Below are 19401 nucleotides of genomic sequence, written 5' to 3' on the forward strand. Positions count from 1 at the left end.
TACTAGCGTTATTCTTCAATAACACATTTGACAGACGGCTACTTGATACCAGCTTGTTGCTGTGTTGGAACGTTGATGCCTAGCAATTTGCTCACTGCTGTGTCTAGACAAGACAGTCTAGACAAGGGACGTAGCCGAAAGGGCACGCGTCAACTCAAGCCGTCTTGCGTTAAGTCTGAAACAGGATACGTGATGAAAGCTATAAAGAAAAGAACGGAGCTTCTCGTATACTTAACTTTAATTCTTTGTGGTACACTTCTCTTGATAATACAAGTGAGACTCTCTCCAGATATGGTTAATGGCGCCTTGCTAGGTCGTAGCCATGGACTTAGCTGAAGGCTATTCTAACTGTCTCTCGGCAAATGAGAGAAAGGCTTCGTACGTGTAGTCGCTAGCAATGTCGTCCGTACAACTGGGGCGAGTGCTAGTCCGTCTCTCGAGACCTGCCTTGTGGTGGCGCTCCGTCTGCGATCCTGACAGTGGCGACACGCGGCTCCGACATGTACTAATGGACCGCGGCCGATTTAAGCTACCACCTAGGAAGTGTGGTGTCTGGCGGTGACACCACACTCACAGTTCTTCGGGTAAAAGGATGGCTCGTCCTCTTGCTTACAGAATACAGTAATGCAGTGTGCGCACTAAATTTTTCCGTTACGTTAAACACCAGTCAATCACCGAACTTTCTTCCGAGTAGAAGATTTATATAGTTTATCATGTTATGTAATGACTATAGCGCGTGAAAGACCATGGCAGTATTTACATTCAGATATAGAAGACGCGAAGAAAAGAATAGAAAATATCAATGAAGCTCTCGATATAGAGATCATGAGCGCACCCGTGAACTAAGCTTTCCTTGAAGTTACATAATTTAACAAGCAAATATCTACAAATCGTCCGCCCCTCGTAGTCTCGCGGTAGCGTTCTCGCTTGCCGAGCACGGGGTCCCGGGTTCGATTCCCGGCGGGGTCAGGGATTTTTCCTGCCTCGAGATGACTGGGTGTTGTTGTGTCGTCTTCATCATCATCATTCATCCCCATTACGGTCGGAGGAAGGCAACGGCAAACCACCTCCATCAGGACCTTGCCTAGTAAGGCGGTGCGGGTCTCCCGCATCGTTCCCCTACGCTCTGTAAAGAAGCATGGGACTTCATTTTCACATTTACATCTACAAATCAGCTGTGCTGTCTTTTCTTAATTGCGCTTCTGTTGCTGACAATTTGTGCACAAGACGATCTCTGAACTTTTCCATTATTCCACGCTTCCGAGAACTTGAGTCACACCACTTAAAGCTGCCACCAGAATTACGCAGTTCTCGAGAATTCCAGTCTGCACTGTAGCGTCAGCGCCGTGTTTGTATGTGCTAGATGTAGTTTCCGTCTTTTCAGTCTGGTCGCGTTCGGCACAAAATCTGATAATTGTGTACTCCACTTTTGCGTGAAAAATGCAACAGCACTGAGCTTGTCCACGTAATTAGAAACGTGATAAAAGTCGTGCATTATGTAAGAATTAGCTTCGACTTTTTCCACATTAATGGTCTAGCCTTTTGCGATATCAATAGCATCGTATTCAAGGAAGACAAGTTTGACATGGCATTTAGTTATCTAGATCGTGCCACCGTTCACCACACCAAGCGCATGCAAGAACAGAGTGTGAGAGTAACTATCTGGAGAGTGGAAGCACGGTTCTTGCTACTTGCGAGAGATACTGTATGTAGCACAGAAACTTGGTTCTACTCACAACCATACGTTTATTCCACCGTCGCGATGTGCACATCTATCATGCAAATAGCAGATAATGAGTACTTTGAAAAGGAGGCCGCAAGAATAAACAGAACCATTGCAACAGTAGTACTAACAACATGAGGAACACGTAACTTATCATTACAGGACGCATCCTACATCTATGTTTCAACCTCTGTAATGTTCTCAGTCCATTTCAACGATGACAGTACAAGCGCGAAACGTGTTACGAAACGTTCATAGATGGACACAGAAAAAGAAGAAGTTTTCTGATGTCGGAAATAGTACTTCAGCCAATGGTATAAATTTACTCTCTTCAAACGGGTTTGAGCTGGTGTAATGATTATTGGCAGGCGAGGTTTCTCTGGAAAAGGCGAGAGGCAATCAAAATCGTAAATGAGAGAGAGTTCATTTTGAAGTATTGTATATGAGCTGTGATGTCTACATTTAGTGAATCGCAAGCATCACAGCCTTTTCAAATTCTTTGGTGTAGAAATTTGTAGAAGAGTCGAGACACTGATACACGTAGCAAATCGGCAGTTTATTGTTGCATGGCTTCCTGAAGCTACTTCACTGACGATCTGCATATCCAAACAGGACCGACAACTCACATGATCAGGACATGAAGTGGCTCAGGGCTCTTATACGAACGTTTGCATACAGGACACCTAAATACAACACCACACATCAGATCATTAATCGTCTACTATTTTGATTTATTTGACTAGTAAATACACTGTAACCTTTGTTCGGCTCTGTTCTGTAAACTTATATAAAAATATGCAGTTCTACTAACACCTTAAAGTAGAGAACGCGAAATCTGTAAAACAATTGCACGAGATAAGAACTTAGATACATTCCGGTAACCATCCCTAAATTTCCTGGGTGATGTACTGTATTCTTCTTCTATATTCTCAGTTATTTCCTTCAAGAGTATGTAAAAATCTCTTTTTTATAAGACACTAGCAAGTACGTAAAAGGAACAGAGAAAGTTTCTGTTTTGAGATTCGAAACATTCCAGGAATATTGGAAAGGCTACGGCAGAATCTCCTATGTCGATGTCCTGCACACTTTGAGGTTGCGGGGTACGAAATGATGTGGTGTTATCTCAGGATTCTGAATGGTGTGACAGGAATTTCTAATTGTTTATGTGCTCAGTAATGAAGTTATAAATGCAAAAATGGTGATAATAAGGCGAATAATCGACGGTGCCTCGAGACCACATTATATCTGTCGTACAAATCTTTCAGATCCCATGTTGCTGCCTCACCAGATTCAGCATGACATTACCTACGCACAGGTTAATTTATTACAGAAGTTGAGGAGTGTGATATGAAAGGGAGTAAATGCAAGGTAGCGATGAGGCGTACAGCATAGCGAGATGATGGTAAACTTGAACGAGTAGAGTATTAAAAGTAATTTGAGTAAGTGTTAATTCTAGTAAAACATGTAAACCAATAAATACATGTAGAGTGAGTTGCAGCAAAAAATAAAAATAAAAAGGGAAGGAAGAAAAAAAGGAGCCAAAGTAACAGTCAGGAAGAAATAAAAGCTCATATTTCGCTTTAGGGTGGGATTATTGTACTACGCCTGGTCTTTGGTAGCTGCGAATGGCTACAGTGTGGAGTACAAGAGAGGAAGGGCAGCGATGACACGTGGCAGCAGTGGCCAGTGGCGGATGCTGAGGAGCTGTGGAGCGCGATTCCGGGCTGTCCACAACAGATGTAATGAGGACTCTCCCCTTCTCGTCGCACGCCAGCACGCTAACGTGGCCACTCGCTGCTGTATACTGCATTTCGTCTCTACTGTCCAACAGGGTCGGTAATTTAGTCGGCAAACAGGCTCGTAAGTTAGCAACAATATGATTAATAACGTCTAGCAATAGAATTGGAAGATGTTTCACTCATCAAAGAGTAGTAATTCAATAATGTATTTCTGTAAACAAACCTGCGAGTATCCTTACATCTACACCTACCTATATGTTTCGAAAGGCACTGCACAGTGCATCGTCGAGAGCGCACCATACAAACACCGTAAATTTTCTTTCCAGTTTTTATCGCATTCTTAGAAAGGAAAAAATGACTGTCAATGTGCCTCTGTGCGGTATAGCTTACTACCGTGATCCCTACGTGACATAACAATGGTGGCAGCACAAGGGCGGCACAATCTTCTTCGAAATTATTTTCTCTAAATTTTCCCGGTAGGGTTTCGCGTGTACTATGTTGCCTTTCTTTCAGGGATTCCCATTTAAATTTACAGATAACTTCTGTTAGACCTTCGTGTAGAGTATACCTACCTGTTATCATTCTAGCAGCGTGACAGTGAATTGGTTGCATGTCTGTTGTTCTGCCTGCTTGTTAAAGATGCGAAATACTGCAACAGTACTCTTGAACTGACCGTCCTAGCTTCTTGTATGCATTTTCCTTTCCCAACAAATATAACTCTTCCATTCGCCTCCTCTGACATCGATTTTATGTGATGATTCCATTTCAAGTCACCTCTTAGTGAAACATCCCATTAGAAAAATTTATAAATGACTGTGCTGGTAAACCTCTTACGTTATTTGATTTTCAAACAGCTGAGCAAAACTGAACGTACTCAGACATTTCTCTCTTTACTTATTCTGATCAACAGTAAACTGCCGCAAAGCAATCTGATTTTCAATAATCCCTACAGAAGAATGGCCCTGACTAACAATAACCTAAACATTTCATGAATCACTTACCTCACAAAAATCTTCGTTACTCAAACTACTGCAATACAGCGCGCGCCAATACTGCCAGCTAAATAAAAGATTCTAACTACTGAAGGCACTAACTACTGATAGGCATAGTTAGCGAATGAAAGATTTAGGTAGAGAACAAACAATGTATTTACCTTAATAATGTTCAAAAGTCATCATATATATATCTATCAGTTCATGATATCCAGTATTACAAATTTCCTTTTTCTGACGGACACACGTCCAGATCGTCCGCTCTCAAAATTCTGCCATCTCTCTCCCCACATCCACCACTGCTGGCGGCTCACCTCCAACTGCGCAACGCGCTGTTCACATCCAGCTGCCCAACACTACAATAGCAAATATTCCAACAATGCAAACCAGCCACAGACTGCAGACAGCACAAGTCAGTGATTTTCATACAGAGCGCTACGTGGCGTTACCAACATAAAAACCTAAACAGCCTACTCACATTAGTATTACAACTACATACTTAAAAGATTTCACATGGTCACCACTAATCTTGTAATAAGATACAATACCACCGGTTTCTTTGTCGCTCTTGTATTAGTTACTTGTAGACCAACTCGTGGACGTGGCAGCGCTGAGTTGAGTGCAGAGTGTAAGTTACTGACGACGTGTTTCCCGTTCGGCTCTGCAGGAAGCCGGTGGCGTGTCAAGAGCCTGAAGTACCGCATCTCCAAGTACCCGAGCAACCTGAACCACGGCAAGGTTGACCGCGAGTTGGCCAGGGCGTTCGGCGTGTGGTCCGACTACACCGACCTGACCTTCACGCAGGTGAAGAGCGGCTCGGAACAGGTGCACATCGACATCCGCTTCGAGAAGGGCGAGCACGGCGACGGAGACCCGTTCGACGGGCCCGGAGGCACCCTGGCCCACGCCTACTTCCCCGTCTACGGCGGAGACGCGCACTTCGACGACGCCGAGCACTGGACCATCGACAGCTACAGAGGTCAGTGGACTTTCCGCTTCACATCCCGTCCCTCCAGCCTGCTTTGCTGGCTCATCGCCACTAACAGCCGCTGTTGTAAAATTCCTTGCCTCCCCTCACCCACCCCTCTCCCTACGGCGCTGTTGGTAACCGGAAAAACTCCAATCTCCTCATGTAGTTGACCGCTGTGCACCTGTGCACCTGTGAACAACACATAGTAAATAGTTGAGAGAGCAGGTAAGTGCTTTAAAACGTCGGCACCCAAAGAAAACAGTTGACATACAAAGATGTTGTTACTTTTTACAACCAACTGAACTATGTCTTTTGCATCACTTCTGGAAGGATCTGTCTGGGATTTTTACTTGCCAATTACCGGCCGCTGCTAACGGCCAACTTCATCTTGCACCTTTCCCCTTGTGGATGACAAACACTTGGTTTCAATCTAAAGAGTCATCTTAGCCATAATTAGTAACTTTTTTATCGACTCCCAAAAATCGATGAGAAATAACTCTACCCCTATCTAGGGTATATCAGGAGGAATGGTCAATATTCAGGGATACGACAGGAACGATCACTCGAACCAAAACACGCCTAATAAACATGGGGTCTCAAATGCACATTTTAAGAGCTGTAAGCACTACTTCATATTCGCAACTGTGAAACACATCGCTTATACTGAATAAGTGCTCATAGCTCTTTCGGAATGCATTTTAGAGCCCCTGGTTACTGAAGTGTTGGCAGAAGAGCCAACACCGTGTTGCTAGAGGAGGCCGAAATGCACGCGTTTAATTACACGCAGACTGGCGTGAGGTCTGGAACAGGACAATGTCTTGAGAATTGCAAATAAAGTACGTAGATGATGTAATACTTAACTTTAATCCATAATTGGTGTACATCGCTCTTGACGGTGCAGGTTTTATAATAAGCTCAATATAACTGGTAATGGCGCCTTGCTAGGTCGTAGCAAATGACGTAGCTGAAGGCTATGCTAACTATCGTCTCGGCAATATGAGAGCGTATTTGTCAGTGAACCATTACTATGAACGTCGGCTGTACAACTGGGGCGAGTGCTAGTAAGTCTCTCTAGACCTGCCGTGTGGCGGCGCTCGGTCTGCGGTCACTGACAGTGGCGACACGCGGGTCCGACGTATACTAGCGGACCGCGGCCGATTTAAAGGCTACCACCTAGCAAGTGTGGTGTCTGGCGGTGACACCACAGTTACTAGACAAATTTTTTCTTGTTTTGGTCCGCACTACCTCCTTCCAGAATATGGAAATCGAAGGGCTAGCAATAGAAGACAATTGTTTCACAATGTCAATGATGACATAGTGGTCACAGCCTACGTTTGCTTCGAATGATCCTTTCTGTCATATCCCTCATTAATGACCATCCCTTTTAGGACATCCTCTAAATCAGGGATCCCCAAACTATTATGGACAAGTGACCCCTTTTCCAAAATGAACTGTTACCTCAGACCCCCAAGGCCAAATTACCTACTTTTAAGATCAACCCCCTTATTCATAATGGTCCGCTAACTTAAAACAGCTGCTACAAAGTGTTATTTTTCATTCTGACTTAGGTCAATAGAAGAAGACAGAGTGAGAATTAGCAATGCTTTAAGTTAGCAGACTATTATGAATAAGGGGGCCTATGTTTAGTTTCTAGTTTTTAGTGCAAGCTCGTTAAATAGTAAAATATCAGTAATATGTTTGGACTTGATCATGAATTCGTTCGTGTTAAATCGCGTAAGCGTCAAATAGAGAGCAGGTCAAAACGCGCCTGAAAGACGTACGCTCGAACTCAATATCTTGCACAAACTTGTCCACACAGACTTGCCGAGTTTTTCATCTTGTACGAACTTGAGACTTTACATTACTACAACAATGATATTTCCTGCAAAAATATTAATTATTTTTAGTACACGTAACACAACATAAACAATACAGTGCCTACCTATCTTGAAAGTTTTAAATAAGAACTTGTGTTAATTTAATAGGGGTCGAGTTTTAGACCTCGTCGACCCCCAAAATCAGTTTTCGTTTATGTCGACCACTAGGAAACCGATATCGACCCCAAGGGGTCGATATCGACCACTTTGGGAGTCCCTGCTCTAGATCGTCGTTATTTATCTATCATCTTTCACTCACACTCGCGCCAAACATAAAACTCATATGCGAATTTGCCCACTCATTAATTACTGAAGTTCCTGAACTAATTTTTAGTCTCAAGTTCCTCATTTTCTCTAGTCTAAATAATTCTGTTGTTTTGCCGCCATCACATGAGAATGTGGCGTCACAGAATCAGAAAACGAGAGAAGAGATCCAGTAACTGCGCACTGCACCGTTGAGCAACAAGCATGCAGGTGCACAACTATCCGTGCGCTAATTGGCCAATTTACAAACATGGTGCACTACATGGCTACGATATCTGGTCACTCGTGAGGGGTGGGATTTACCAGTCACCTGCTGCTTGTTCTCCAAGAGTTTATAAATCAAAACTAAGTTATTACAAGTTGCTTTTTTCTTCCACTTGCACTCTCAGTCATAGCAATGCGGGTAGGACCCTACACTTGTTTCTGAGAGAAGTTTTGCAACTTGATTCCAGACTGCGGCTTTGTTATTTCGAGCTTTTGAACACAGGAAGCATTAAGAGCTCCCTTGTCCTTGATTCTTCTGAGCCCATCTTCTATCTGCTATTGTGTTCCTTCATTGTGGAACGATAGGTTTCCTCCAAAACAACCACTGCATCACCACACCAGACTCAGAGCGATAATGTTACTCTTGTAATGTGACGAATGCCTTTTAAAGTGATAACATCATTTTCTTCATACGATTTTGTAGTAATTTTTTTTCCTTGGAACGGACAGTCCCTATTCAATAATCCCCTTAGTGTCATCTCTCTTTCTCAGATCATCAGTTCAAATCATGGTACCAGTACTAGAAAACGAATGATCTTCGTAAATATTTGCAGATACTTGCTTTAGTCCAGAAATGTGTGTCCATTATTCAGGAACCAGCAAACATAAAACATTAAAAAAATTAATAAACATAAAGAAAGTGTTAACGAAAATTTTAACTTTTGCACATATTCATTGCAGTAAAATAAAGTAAATAAGTGCCGTAGCTGTGTGTGTGTGTGTTGAGAAGATATGACAGGTATCTGTCCATTGCAGGCACTAACCTCTTCCAAGTGGCGGCTCACGAATTCGGCCATTCCTTGGGGTTGTCGCATTCGGACGTCAAGACGGCCCTGATGGCACCTTTCTACCGAGGATACGAGCCATCATTTACGTTGGACGCTGACGACATCTTGGGTATCCAGGTGAGTATCTCACAATCATACAGCGAGGAGTTGCGCATCGACCTTAGTGCACACAGCAAAATAAAATCAGATTGCATTTTTGCCTGTATAAAGGGACACAGACTAGGAAGCATACCGACAGACTCTTTGTTAAGCGACTTTCCTCACTTTGGTGTCCTAATGGGTGATATAGTTTTCTTAACAGCGTGAATAATCGACTACATTGTGAAGCAATACTGTTTAAACGACAGCGTCTTTGTTCTTGTTGCGAATTTCAATATTTTCTACAGTACTCTTAATGGACAAGTTTTGCTCTGGTTATTCTCGTTTTACTATCCTTCAGCAGACGTATTTACTTTTCGTTTACTAAAAAATTGTTGTGTGTAAAATTATGGAATCAAAAAAGTCGACCGTAGCGGTCGCGCGGTCCAGACTGAAGCGCCTAGAACCGCTCGGCCACATCGGCCGGCAATTATGGAATCATGCGTATGACAATTCTATAGCAAGTGCTGCAGTCTACGTTCTCAACGGGGAACGACCACGCTTGTTTTTGAAGTTCTGTCAATCCTTTTACTATCACTTGGTTGGCGCTGTCGTTTTTTACGTGATACTGGTTGTTATGGCAAGCTGATATTTCATGAGGTGGCGCATGACGACACATTACTTGTGATTTCCTTGTTTCTTATATTAAAATGAAGTGTAGAAACAACAAACGCTGCTGTGTGACTCGTTACCGTCATAGGCTTGTTTATCTCGAAACAAGTGTTTTGCAAAACAGCGCTTCTTCTATTTCGCACAGTTCCTCAGTAATGTTCCCAAACCCTCCACACGTACATTACGAAGGCTCCTGCCTTTTCGTATGCTATGAAAAAAATCGTCTGTAAATATAAATATTTTACAGCTATGACAAAGGGAAAATCATATTAAAAGGAGCTACCTTGAAGAGACTAGGCATTTTCGTTGGCCATTTCCTATTCCCATTTATAGAACTTTTCTAAGACGCTGCTTTCTGGCAGCAGTTTTAGACATATATCTCTGCCACGGATATCGGGATATAACGGCCGTCACGGGGAAAATACTCGGCCTTAAAATCAGCCTAGTCGGTTCGGACCTCCACTCATTTAGAAGGTTTAAGGAAAGACCAGCCCATTACCCTTTATTGCTCTGGTCCTTCTACGAAAGTACATATTGTCTATTAATTTACGAATATTTATTCATTCAAGCCCGCTTTCTTGACGATAGCAATGAACCGTTACATATAAATGTACAGATATGTGAACAAAGAACCCTTCCTCCTGCAAGCAGAAACTGGCTAAGGCGATTACAATAGCGAACAGTCCTATGTACAAGTTTCTCCTGTTCAATATGGCATACAAATGGGGTCCCCAACGCAAGCCTGGCAGTCAGTAGTCCTGTCAGTTTTTGTTGTCATTAAATGGAATCCTTTAGCCAACGGCCTTGCTGCAGTGCTAACACCGGTTCTCGTCAGATCTCCGAAGTTAAGCGCTATCGAGCTTGGCTAGCACTTGGATGGGTGACCTCCCGGGTCTGCCGAGTGCTGTGGGCAAGCGGGTGCACTCAGCCATATCCGTTGAAGCTCTAATATCCGTATCCAGTGACGCTTATCGCCTGAGGATGACACGGCGTTCGGTCGATACCGTTGGTCCTTCCGAGCCCTGTTCGCACAAGGTTTGGTTTTTAGTTTAATTGGAATCGCTTGCTATAACATTTCGGCTAGGCGAAGGAGAGTAGGTAAAAGTTTAGAGAATCATATTGAGCGACACTCGTATTTACCCGCCAGGATAGCCGAGAGCGCTAACGCGCTGCTTCCTGGACTCGGGTAGGGGCGCCGGCCCCGGATCGAATCCGCCCGGCGGATTAACAACGACGGCCGGTGTGCCGGCCAGCCTGGATGTGGTTTTAGGCGGTTTTCCACATCCTAATTAGGGAATACCGGGGTGGTCCCCACATTCCGTCTCAGTTACACTACTCGCAGACGTTTGAAACGATTTATACTAGACGCAGACAGCTGGTGTCCACTAATTCCGGGGGTATGGGGTGGCGGCAGAAAGGGCATCCGGCCACCCCTTAAAATTCACCATACCAAATCCGTACTTATCCCTGCCGACCCTGCGCACAATGCGGAATTAAGGCAGTAGTAAAAGAAAGAAAGAAATAAAGATTGAGCGACACTCGTATTTGTGCAGAAACTGTACGGCAAGAAGACTCGCGGCTCCGGAGGCAGCAGCGGTGGCGGCAGTGACGGCAGCAGCAGCGGCTCGGACAACACCCCCAAGCAGCCCAAGGTGCCCACCGCCTCCGGCAGCGGCGGCACGCTCTGCAAGAACGCTTCCGTGGACACCATCTTCCGCGCCGAGGAGGACACGCACTACGTCTTCAAGGGCGACCTCTACTGGAAGCTGACCGACGACGGCGTCGCGGCGGGCTACCCGCGCAAGATCTCCGACTCCTGGCAGGGGCTGCCCGGAGACATCGACGCCGCCTTCACCTACCGCAACGGCAAGACGTACTTCTTCAAGGGGCCGCACTACTGGCGCTACGTGGGCAAGCGGATGGACGGCGACTACCCCAAGCTCATCTCGGAGGGCTTCACCGGCATCCCCGACAACATCGACGCTGCCGTCGTCTGGACCGGCAACGGCAAGATCTACTTCTACAAGGGTGAGTGAGGGCCAGCATCTGCTCGGGGAGGGAGCTGAGTGTCAGCGAGCTAGAGATCATTCCTGCATCACTAATGGTTACATGTTTCTTACCGATATGTGTCGTCATCAACCCCCCTTTGAACTCCGCCAGATACTGTGTTCAAATGCGTGTGAAATCTTATGGGACTTAACTGCTAAGGTCATCAGTCCCTAAGCTTACACACTACTTAACCTAAATGATCCTAAGGAAAAACACACACACCCATGCTCGAGGGAGGACTCGAACCTCCCCCGGGATCAGCCGCACAGTCCATGACTGCAGCGGCTGAGACCGCTCGGCTAATCCCGCGCGGCCCCCATACTGTGCCCAAAACATTAATACTTCGTACGGGTAAGGAAATGAAACTGCTGCTGCATAGCTTATTTTTTCTTCGTTAAGTTTATTGCTCTAATCCTTAAAAGAGAGAAAATTTTATCTGTTTATTTGCGAATATCTATTCATTCAAGTCCAATTTGTTGATGACAGCAATGGTCTATTACATATAAATGTACATTTATGTGAATATTTATGATAATCTGTTCCTTTTTCTCTTATAAATATTGAACTAAGCGTACAGAGTCTATCATGCTAGTCTTCCTTATCTCTGTTCGTTTCTATTATTATAGCTCAATCATTAAGGCGGCCACATGCATGTTACTCTACATGTAGTTATCCTATGGCATCTTTTTCCACTTTCATTCAGGTGTTTCTCTGTTGTGACAGAAAAAGGGCCACGGGTTTTCGTTATTTCAGTCTGTTTTCACTAAATTTGTAGTTACTCTTATCACCTGCTGATATCAGTTCTATTACGACACTATATACCACTACTACAATAACAAAAAACATTATTACTAGTATAAAGGGCCTACTACTACTGCAATGACAACCTTGGTTTTTCTGCAGTAACTACTGTTACTGACACTTATGTTACTAAAACTAATACCTCTACTACGATCATTTACGATAATATTAGGGTCGCTGATCCTCAGAGAACAGTTAAGAAGTATATTGCACACACACACACACACACACACAAACACACACACACACACACACATACTCACACACACACAAACACACACACCTTCCCATTCTTAAAATTTATCTAATTTCTACGAAAGTATTCCACTGTAGAGTGAGATAGTGCGTATGGTTTGAAAACCTAATAACAAAATCCGTCTGCTGCCTTACTAATAACAGTTTCACTTTGCCAGTGTACATAACGAAGTGCATTTTCACTGCCAGGGTTCCAGTTCTTAAGTAAGGATCTTCGCTGCAGTGTCAACACTCGAAAGAAGCGCATCAGCGAATTTTGCTGATTTTTGCTGTGTTTGACAATAAAATGAAGTAACTTCTACATGTTTGTTACACTATTACTCATTCATATATATGAAGTCCTGGTGATGAAATTGTAGTTACAAATACACATTGGCGAAGTAAAAATGCAGTTAATAGTACAGCAGATGGATTCTGTCACGAAGTTTTCCATTCATTCACAGTTTAGATTTTCCAAGAATAATCACTGTGACTACCATGAAAACTGAATGTGATTGTTAATATTCTTGTTGCAATCGCAATTCACGCTACATTACTTGTAACAATGCCCACGAGCTCCACAGAATGACAGGCGAGACTACACTGATAAACACAATCTCCTTGTTGATAAACATAACTCAGAGAGTTTGATAATCAGGCTAACTAGAGTTAGTTCTACTAGATTCTCGTGATCTGTCTCTAGACCAAAGGTGGTACACGTGCTGAAGACGGCAAGCTTGAAACTCACGATCCCTAGATCTCTCCCGCCTCAGGTACTGAACCGCACGTGTGGCTGTTCCAGGAACCAAGTTCTGGAAGTTCGACCCGGCCCAGAGGCCCCCCGTGAAGAGCATCTACCCCAAGCCCATCTCCAACTGGGAGGGCATCCCCAACAACATCGACACCGCCACCGTCTACCACGGATACACCTACTTCTTCAAGAACGGACAGTACTGGCGGTTTGACGACAGGTCCTTCGCGGTAAGTTGGAACCAGTTTCACTCAATTAATACAAGGTCTACGTCAAAGTTTACTTACGTTTCGTCAGCATAAATCTCACGAAATGAATTTCGCGAAGTAGAGGTTTTTCAAATAGGTCAGTAAGTTCCAACCTCTTTCCCATTTTTGACCCTTTTAAACTTGTTGTAATGAAGGGCGCAGTTCAGATCCATACTGTGTGATTTATGTACATGTTATGATGTTCTACTGGGTTTCCTCACTGTAGTATTTACAAAGATAACTGGGATAAAAAAGGTCAACTAATTACTCTCAGCACTGGAGACCAAAGGTTACTTGTATTGAAACACTCACCAATCAGTTCTGATCAGCATTCGAAAGTTTGTCAGCAGAGTCCAGACCCACTCTGCGTATATTGTTGTGGGCTGCACGTACAACGGATAGTTCTGTGGCGATGCACAGCGGCAAAGAACAATACACCACATGACACTACAACTAATTGCATCATTCTGCTGTGTCTGATTGTATCGTGCATGTAGAACATTGAGCGTTGATTTAAAAAAAAGTGTTCAAATGTGTCTGAAATCTTATGGGACTTAACTGCTAAGGTCATTAGTCCCTAAGCTTACACACTACTTAATCTAACTTTAACTTACACTAAGGACAACACACACACACCCATGCCCGAGGGAGGATGTAATTGCTACGGCTCTTTGTTTTGCAGTAAACTGTAGCTTTCCAGTGACTGCCTTGATGAGCTAGTATACAATTCGTGGAGAGTATCACCGACAGTAGCAATTTCTATGCTACGTTCAACCCTAGTGTAAACAAACACACGGTCCTCGATTGGTCGTCAGCTGGACCGCGGGATATTCCAGCTTCCCTTTAACCGAGCCTTCAGCTCTCAATGCTGTGAAGGTTCACCGAGACCAACACGTGGTTCGGATTCCACGTTAACCAGCGGTCTCCCTTTACTGATTTGTGTCCGTTAGGGATATACATGACGCCCAAGTACCGTCCAACTGAAACACTTTAACCAGGCCACTGATCTACACGAAATTATTATTATTATTATTATTATTATAAATGCATAAATGTATCCTGAGGCAACGGCCTTGCCGCAGTGGTTACACCGGTTCCCGTGAGATCACCGAAGTTAGGCGCTGTCGGCACTTGGATGGGTGACCAGGCCGCCATGCGCTGTTGCCTCGTGATGCCAATTGAGGAGCTACTCGACCGAATAGTAGCGGCTTCGGTCAAGAATACCATCACAACGACTGGGAGAGTGGTGTGCTGACCTCACGCCCCTCCTATCCGCATCCTCCTCTGAGGATGACACGGCGGTCGGATGGTTCCGGTAGGCAACTCGTGGCCTGAAGACGGAGTGCTTTTTCTTTTTTTTTATAAATGTATCCTTACGTTACATCTTACCGAGTCTAGTGGCCTGGAAAGAAAGGCGGAGGAATACACAGCATAACATTCAACGTATGATGGACATGATATAGTACGATAATATGGTTTTTCTTCTGCTTTCAGGTGGACAACGCCAACCCTAAGTTCCCGAGGCCGACGTCGAAGTGGTGGTTCGGCTGCAAAGGTGAATTAGTAGATGGGAACAACAGAGTGGGGGGTGAGGAGCGGCCGCAGTCGGAGCGCGACAGCGAAGTGGGGGACAGCGACTTAGACGCAGGTGAGCCCAGGTGCTGGTGGCGCCTCTACTGGCCGCGCGCCTGCGCAGTCGTGCACTACCGCGGCTGACAGGTGACAGGCGTGCCCGCTCGCCGCCGGTCGTAACCGTTAACTGTCACGTGGGAGGTGGGACCGCGCGCTTCTGTGTCGGTGTTCGCGTTTAACAGGGTCTGGTGCTCATTACAGTACTATGCGCGGGCTCCACCTCCTGTAACAAGCAAATAGGACGATGTTGTTGCCGATGCGAACTTCCTCTTAAGTGGTGCTACAGACTCGCAGATACTAGAGAATCCCACTACAATTTTATCAGTCGTTATTTCTAAAGTAATAACTCACCGCGTCAGCAGTGGGTACTAGTGACACTCGCCTGGTTGGCCATCTCTTACTTTTTTTGCACCTCTAGACCTGGAGGACTATTTCCGACGCCCCTTACTACCACACGATACGAACCACAGAAGCATCACTAGCGCAATAATAAAAGACGCTCTGAAAAAAAAAAAGAAAAGACATTCACAACGTCTGACTTTACGATCCGGAACGCTACTATCTTCACGTAAATTTTAAATAAAATTGTAATTTATTCAAAAAACCATTTCAAGTTTCAGTCCTGGGCGCGATAGCAAAATTAGTAAATATGACGCGGAAATTTTATAGTTAGCCTACTACGACCAGAAGACTGTAAGACTAATATAGTAAGTTGTTTGCCGAAGTGTAGCTGTCTTATCAAACAAAGACGTAATGCCTTATTTCAATGGAGGAGGAGACATATCAACGATTTTGTTTTCCGACTACTGGAACTGGACGACAGGCGCCTGGCTGGGCTTCCAACAACTGCTGCCCTCTCTGGAATAAATCCCGAACTACCAACTGCACCGTGTACGAAATTTAGATGACGTAATCCCAACGACGACTCAGAAACCGAACACTGAATCCATCTTCTGTATTCTGTCAGTAATTTTCAGTGTAATCTCCTCATGCTGCAGTTCACTTCTTACGCAGACAACAAATGACGTTTTGGGGACCCGTTTTAGAATTTTCTTACTGCTTGTAGAACTACTTGGTAGAACCACTGTTTCGGAAAACCACTCACGGTGAAAATACATTTCAGTATCAAAGGAGAAAATGAAGACCATTTCATCAACCACAAAAAAGCCTGGTGTTACCGATGAAGATAGTTACAGGATCCAATCACTAGTGTATAACTTCTTTTTACTACTCGCGAATGTCTTCACTTTACGGAAGGTATACATTTATTTGGCACACACACGGACGACATTCGAAACAGGTAAGGCAATAACGTGAATTTCAAAATCTAAATAGTGGCCTGTTCCTGTAAATGATCTCAATAATATACTAGGCGTTACAAACACTGGTTTCGATACATCCATCACGCAGAAAAATAAAATGCTGTTGCCATTATCCTTGAGCTAACGAACCATGCCCCTTCAATACGATGCATCATTCAGGATTAAACAGGAATTATTTCTCTTGTTTACGGGTCCTTTTCTGCAGCATTAGGAGACCTTTTTAAGCATGACGGTTTACGTAACAGGATGATGACTTATCACCGATAACGACAACAATAATCTAAGGAGAACTAACATTTTTTTAAAAAAACATTGTTTTTGGTAGAAGGCTAACAGAGAGCTAACATTAACGTAGTTTTGCCGCTCCTCGCTCATCCCTCTTAATAGTATTAATATTACTAATAATATAATACTTCCGTATTACTAGTGTATACCAATTGTTAATTCTTCCTGAAGTCCAAACTGAAGTCAAATGCTCATTTAGCTGAATTCTCAGTAGTATGATCTCATATGTTAAAACTTGATGTCTGTTGTAGAAAATAAGTTAACGGTGTGCAAGGTTGATGTGCAAATGCTATTTCTCAGTATGCATATGTGGTTAAATATGAAAAACAAAACTTTTCGAATTCTAGAGCACAAGATATTTTCAAGTGCCCAGAATCGTAACTTTGCTTTTCAACCATGCACACACTATAAACAAACTGCTGCCTTCGTTTTGGACTTCTTAACTAATAATTAAACATGCATGATGCAACTTTCTCAACAGCATGTAGAGTTTGACTGCTAACACGGCAGTTATTAACATTTTTTACTTACAGTTACTTAACACATAACTAAGCATGTGTTCTAAAAGTGTGGCTGGCATCCTGCATGTAGCAACATATTCGTGCTTGGAATGTTGAACAGTTTAAGTCTGAAGTCGACGGCCTCCTTTCTTGAAAGTCTCTCTCTGTCTGACCCAATGGCAGGACGGAAATGAAACAAGACCTCGTTGGAGACGAAAATGTAGATCATTTACATGTTTAATATTTCGATGCCTAACTTTGATACATCTCTTACCCTGACATTTGATACACAGATACACAAAGAGACCATACCTAATAATGAAATACAAACCATGATGTTCTGTTTCAAAATTTATACTATCACACGCTTCACAGTTCCAATAACATCTTTGATCATACTTAGCAAAAATCGAATAAATGAATTACTTGTGGTTTTTCCACAGTTCCTTGACTATGTTTCAATTTTTTTATAATCAGAATAATCGTTGGTGTTCATAAGAATGATAAGAAGAAAAAATAGTTCTTTGAATTGAAAATCGTTTTTAAGCAGCATCTCACCAGAATTTTTACTGCCGAAGTCAGCATTCGAATTTGACTGCAGAATAGAGGTCGAAAATTTTCGAAACGGTTTACTCGTTACAATAACCCCGAAATCTTGCCATATTGGTTATTTATTTTCTAAAGCCAAATGCCACGAATCTCTCATGGACTCGATGTGTCCCACGAGGTCTGTGGATTCTTGTGCATGTTGCTGTAAACTGTTCTGTGCTCGTGATTCTTGGGATGCTGTCTCCAAAACTGCGCTTCCAGAGTTTGAGACGGATTAAAGTATCATACAAGCACACTATTATTAGCACAAAGTCTTTCTTCTGAATCTTTGTATGTCGCACTATTTTCATGCATGCAGTCACTTTTTGTGGAAATTATCTTCTTGTGTGACTTTCTTTCATCCTGACGAAAGGGTAATAATCAGATATACTGCCTTCGCATGAACAATATATAAAAAAATGATGAACTACCTGTATGTTTATAGCATTTTCTTTCATTTCGAGCAGTCAGTCTAAGTGATACAATGTTGGGCGATACATTCCATAACATTAGAGAATTTCAGTTTTCGGCTGGTATAATGGCATAACAACGCCCAGGCATCTCCGTCGTAAAAAGATGCATAAAAAGATAGTTTTAATAATAAACCATGACACCGCGCAAGAAAGCGAACAAGTGTCTGTAAAACTGAAAATATGGAACGATTCTGTAGCTAATAGTTATCAGAAGAATCCTTTATTATTTAATAAAAGACAAATTACCCAATGAAGTGAGAGAATTTTCATTTCGTAACTGCAAAAGGTTTTAACATTAATTGTGCAGATGCATGTGGGGGAGAATATGTAGTTTATCAGAAACATCTGTTCCCTTGAAGTCGTGAATTTCACGGAAATTTTCGTGTTCTTCTGATTGGGTCTACACAGTCGACAATAACAAACATTACAATCGTGGGTAACGTAATCCGTTCGAAACAAGTAGTAGCAATGGATTAATCAGTCATCACTTGGCGGCGAACACTCAGTATATCATCTTTTTCTTGACAGGGTATGAGAATCTTTTTTCAGATATTGTAGTGGAGATGACTGTCCAGCCAATAAGTAAATACTGGCCTCTCTTAGAAGCACGAGTGTGTTTTACTTAACAATTTTCCCGTTAGTACTAACACTGGTTCTACTCAGAGGGATAGACGTATTACTTACTCTTTAAATGTTGTGTATATACTAATTTCCTTTTATTTGTTGTATGTGTTGTGTTCCTTGTGTGTATAATGCAGTAACAGGTTGAATTATGCACTTGGGACCGGAATAGAAATCATGCTCTACAGAAATATGTAAGGTAGGAGTTTGCTGTTTGCGAAAATTTTGTTTTCACATTAGTTAACGTCAGTTGTTCGTTGAAAATCATTCAGAAATGCTTTACTAGGAGGGAGGAGGGGTAGGTGATTTCGAGAGGCTTTACAGGGAATGATATTAGAATTATTCGGTAGTGTATAATGTTTTTGTTTCAAACGTTGCAAGAGTTTTATAAATGCTGTGAAACTAGTGTGTTAACATTTCGTGTGTAGGAGAGATGTATTTAATATATACGATGAAAACTTTTGTTACATTTAATTTCATATTCTACAATCATCCCAGATTCTAAATGGGAAATTTTCTTACGTCATTAA

General features: G+C 43.0%; 1 protein-coding gene and 1 pseudogene across 5 annotated transcripts in view; both read left to right on the forward strand.

Moving 5' to 3' along the window:
• Window positions 1-19401, forward strand: part of LOC126237143 (matrix metalloproteinase-24) — a 169375-nt gene that overhangs the window by 113123 nt on the left and 36851 nt on the right. For 3 of the 5 annotated variants that reach the window (XM_049946975.1, XM_049946974.1, XM_049946977.1), the window contains exons 4-8: window positions 5122-5433; window positions 8586-8734; window positions 10921-11395; window positions 13254-13432; window positions 14945-15098. In XM_049946975.1, coding sequence (XP_049802932.1) covers window positions 5122-5433; window positions 8586-8734; window positions 10921-11395; window positions 13254-13432; window positions 14945-15098 — 1269 coding nt within the window. The remainder of the gene's footprint in view (window positions 1-5121; window positions 5434-8585; window positions 8735-10920; window positions 11396-13253; window positions 13433-14944; window positions 15099-19401) is intronic. The other 2 variants (XM_049946976.1, XM_049946978.1) reach the window with 1 other exon arrangement.
• On the forward strand, window positions 10162-10280 carry LOC126238141 (5S ribosomal RNA; annotated as a pseudogene).

This window comes from Schistocerca nitens, chromosome 2 (genome assembly GCF_023898315.1).
Source record: "Schistocerca nitens isolate TAMUIC-IGC-003100 chromosome 2, iqSchNite1.1, whole genome shotgun sequence".
Lineage (NCBI taxonomy): Eukaryota > Metazoa > Arthropoda > Insecta > Orthoptera > Acrididae > Schistocerca > Schistocerca nitens.